General features: G+C 41.0%; 1 protein-coding gene across 1 annotated transcript; it reads right to left on the reverse strand.

Annotated features, from left to right (window-relative positions):
- Nucleotides 1–435: 435 nt before the first annotated feature.
- LOC115821678 (mpv17-like protein) lies at nucleotides 436–1,910 on the reverse strand. Its single transcript, XM_030785484.1, has 4 exons — nucleotides 1,412–1,910; nucleotides 926–996; nucleotides 674–703; nucleotides 436–570 (listed from the first exon to the last, which is right to left on the reverse strand). The coding sequence occupies exons 1-4, from the start codon at nucleotides 1,908–1,910 to the stop codon at nucleotides 436–438; spliced, it is 735 nt and encodes a 244-aa protein (XP_030641344.1).
- Nucleotides 1,911–2,790: the final 880 nt, after the last annotated feature.

The raw sequence follows: 2,790 nt of genomic DNA on the forward strand, positions 1-2,790 counted from the left end.
ATTTAGACTGCAGCTTCTTAGAGCAGTGCGTTTTGCCGATCGTGTCACTCAAACGCATCTCTGATTAAACAAAAAACAAAACTTTTTTTTTTTTTCAGCCAGTCTTAATCCATTAAGTAACCACAGAGAGTACTCACACACTTGCAATGCTTAGAAATGAACATTTATTACATTAACACAACTCATTAACACATTCATACGGAACGTTCTGGATTAGTCATTATTAGGCTGTAATGCCTATGTAACAAACACTGGCCTCTGTGTGAACTGTTCTGTCTTCCACCCTCTGCTGCAGTAAGAAACTGCATTTGAAAATGTCTCTTTACTTGTCTAAACTTAAGACATGTCAGTTCACCTCCTCTAAAGCTGAAATTACCTTTCCATTCATTCTGGGTTTTTTGCAAAATAAAGAAAGAGGTGGGTTGATTTTGGCTACTAAGTTGAGGTATGCTGTTGGTTGGGATTGCTTCTTTTCTGTCGGAAATGACACAGAAAAATGGTCCAGACGAGGGTGACACCTCCCACAAAGACAGTACGAGTAACAGGAGGGATCAGTGAGAAATTCACTGCCTGAGGAAGAGAGAGAGAAAAAAAAAGTAAAGTGGATCTGATCAGGAGCTTTGAGATGGATGGATGGATGGATGGATGGATGGATGGATGGAGGTTGACTTACCTGCATTGTCGACCAGTACACTATTCCCGTCTGTCAGTGTGGTCAACATAGAATAAATGAAAGAATTTCAGATTGAAGAGAGAAATTTAAATGTCGAACAGGTATTTAACAGACTACATTTGACAACATTCATTTGAATTCATGCGTCTCTGTTTCAACTTTTTCTCCTTCTGTTCTTCCCGCACTGCTTTCTCTCTCTCTCTCTCTCTCTCTCTCTCTCTCTCTCTCTTTTGTTGTTTCAGAGGAACTTACTTTGTACGAGGTCCAGAATTTGGTTCTCCAGTCTTCCAATGGGTCTTCCTTTCCTTCCAGGGCACTCAAACCTAAGAGAGATTCATGGAAATCATGTTTAAAAAAAAAGGAAATAAATGTTCAAAAATCTTAGTGGAAGTCTGACCGAAATCTGTAACTCAAACTATGTTTCATTAGATATCGTTTTACCTGAACTGTTAATGTTTACATTAGTCATATAATCAGAGTTTTTTGCTTTGGTTCCCTCTCGGTCGATGCACGAATGAATGAGTTAAATTTATGCACTGGGTACGTGTTGAGAGAAAAAAGAAAAGACAATTACTCCATTCATAGGCTGTGTCAGAATCTGAGGAGGCGATCTCAATCAACAGTATTACAATAAAACCGTATGACATTAATAATAATACGTATATTTGTGAGTGTGTTTTCATAATGGTAGGATTCCCACATGGTCTCAGAGTAAACCACTGGTGCTACGGTCCTCACCGACGTAGAAAACACTGATGGTGGCAGGAGAAGCAATGAGCTGATCCAGAAACACTTTTAGTGTCACTCTTTTGGTTCCGCCCCCTGGAAACGCCCTTTCAAGAAGCTTCAGCCATTGGTAGTTGAAGTTGGCATGGAAACAGAATCCCACCAACGCCACACGGGCAGTCTGAGCCCAATCGATGCCCAGAAATGGGGCATTTTTCACCGCTGCACTAAGTGAGGTCTCTCCTGTGACACAGTCGCCTTTCTCCGTGTACCTGAAACGAACTTCTCCGGGCTCACGTGGTTCCTCTCGATGAGCCGCTGCTGTCTCTGAATCCAGCGTATCTCTTTCAGTGGTGTCACGTATAAATGTGTCCCCACTGGTTGTAGTGGTTCCTTGTTTCCCTCCCAGCATGCTTTGCTGAATGAGATCCGCTGTGGCAAACAGCGTTGTGTATCCCGTCACGTTACCCACATACGGGTGAGACTTGAAGAGGGCCCAAGCTCTGTTCATTTTGGCCCTTTGGATGAGACGAAACCTTTGCGCAGTTGGAAGAAAAGTAGCAAAAAATAACAGTCATCAGCAACACTGTGATTTTGACTACACTTTCAAAAGGCACTGAGAATTTACATTTAAGTCCATAGATTTGTACCAAAGCAGTCGTAGATCCAAACACTTGGTGCTGAAAATATTTTTGCTCAGTCAGACGGAAAAAAAAAAGGTATTGTGTTGTGGAGTATCTGAAAGGTAAGCATTCAGGTCACATGGTATACCAAAGGTAAAAGGATTTTTTTAATACTTTATAAACTAATACACTAATACACTGATCTGTTGCATTAATATAAGAGTGGGGGGGGGGGGGGCAAGCTGGTACCTTAAAACATGTTAACAAAAAATTCTGAACTCACCATACAGTTGTCTTGTCTGAGGTTTGATTGATTCAAAGCCCCAAATACAGGCGCTGTCACTGCTGAAACAAGTTTGGGGGTGGGATTAAGAAACAACCCTTCACCAATAAGCATCCAATGCTGTGTGAAGGCCTGCCCATTCAGAGGGTCAAAGTTCTATGAACAACGACAGGCATGTGAGTTTCTGATAAAGTGCTATCAGTCATGCAAAAAATGTGAGAAAAAAGACAGATGTGGAAAGAGAGAGAGAGAGAGAGAGAGAGAGAGAGAATGAAAAAGGACATAGTTACAGAAGAAAGTAACATGAAAATAATACAGTCTAGATAAGCAGATTATCGATTTAACATATGGCTATGAAACCGTTTTATGAAAGTAATTCTGTGTTTCACTGTGTAAAAATTTGTAACTTTGACCTTCCGGGGCAACAGCGATGACTGCAATAATAAAAGACCAATGATTAGCTTGAGGTGCTATTACAGACCGTT

This window comes from Chanos chanos, chromosome 9 (genome assembly GCF_902362185.1).
Source record: "Chanos chanos chromosome 9, fChaCha1.1, whole genome shotgun sequence".
Lineage (NCBI taxonomy): Eukaryota > Metazoa > Chordata > Actinopteri > Gonorynchiformes > Chanidae > Chanos > Chanos chanos.

What these genes read in the sequence shown, in the direction of transcription:
- LOC115821678 (XM_030785484.1), bottom strand. Translation starts at nt 1,910, where the DNA reads ATGAACAGAGCTTGGGCCCTCTTCAAGTCTCACCCGTATGTGGGTAAC. An exon ending in AATTCTGGACCTCGTACAAA is followed by an intron (nt 704 to 925) that starts GTAAGTTCCTCT and finishes CCACACTGACAG; the next exon opens with ACGGGAATAGTGTACTGGTC. An exon ending in TGTACTGGTCGACAATGCAG is followed by an intron (nt 571 to 673) that starts GTAAGTCAACCT and finishes TCTCTTCCTCAG; the next exon opens with GCAGTGAATTTCTCACTGAT.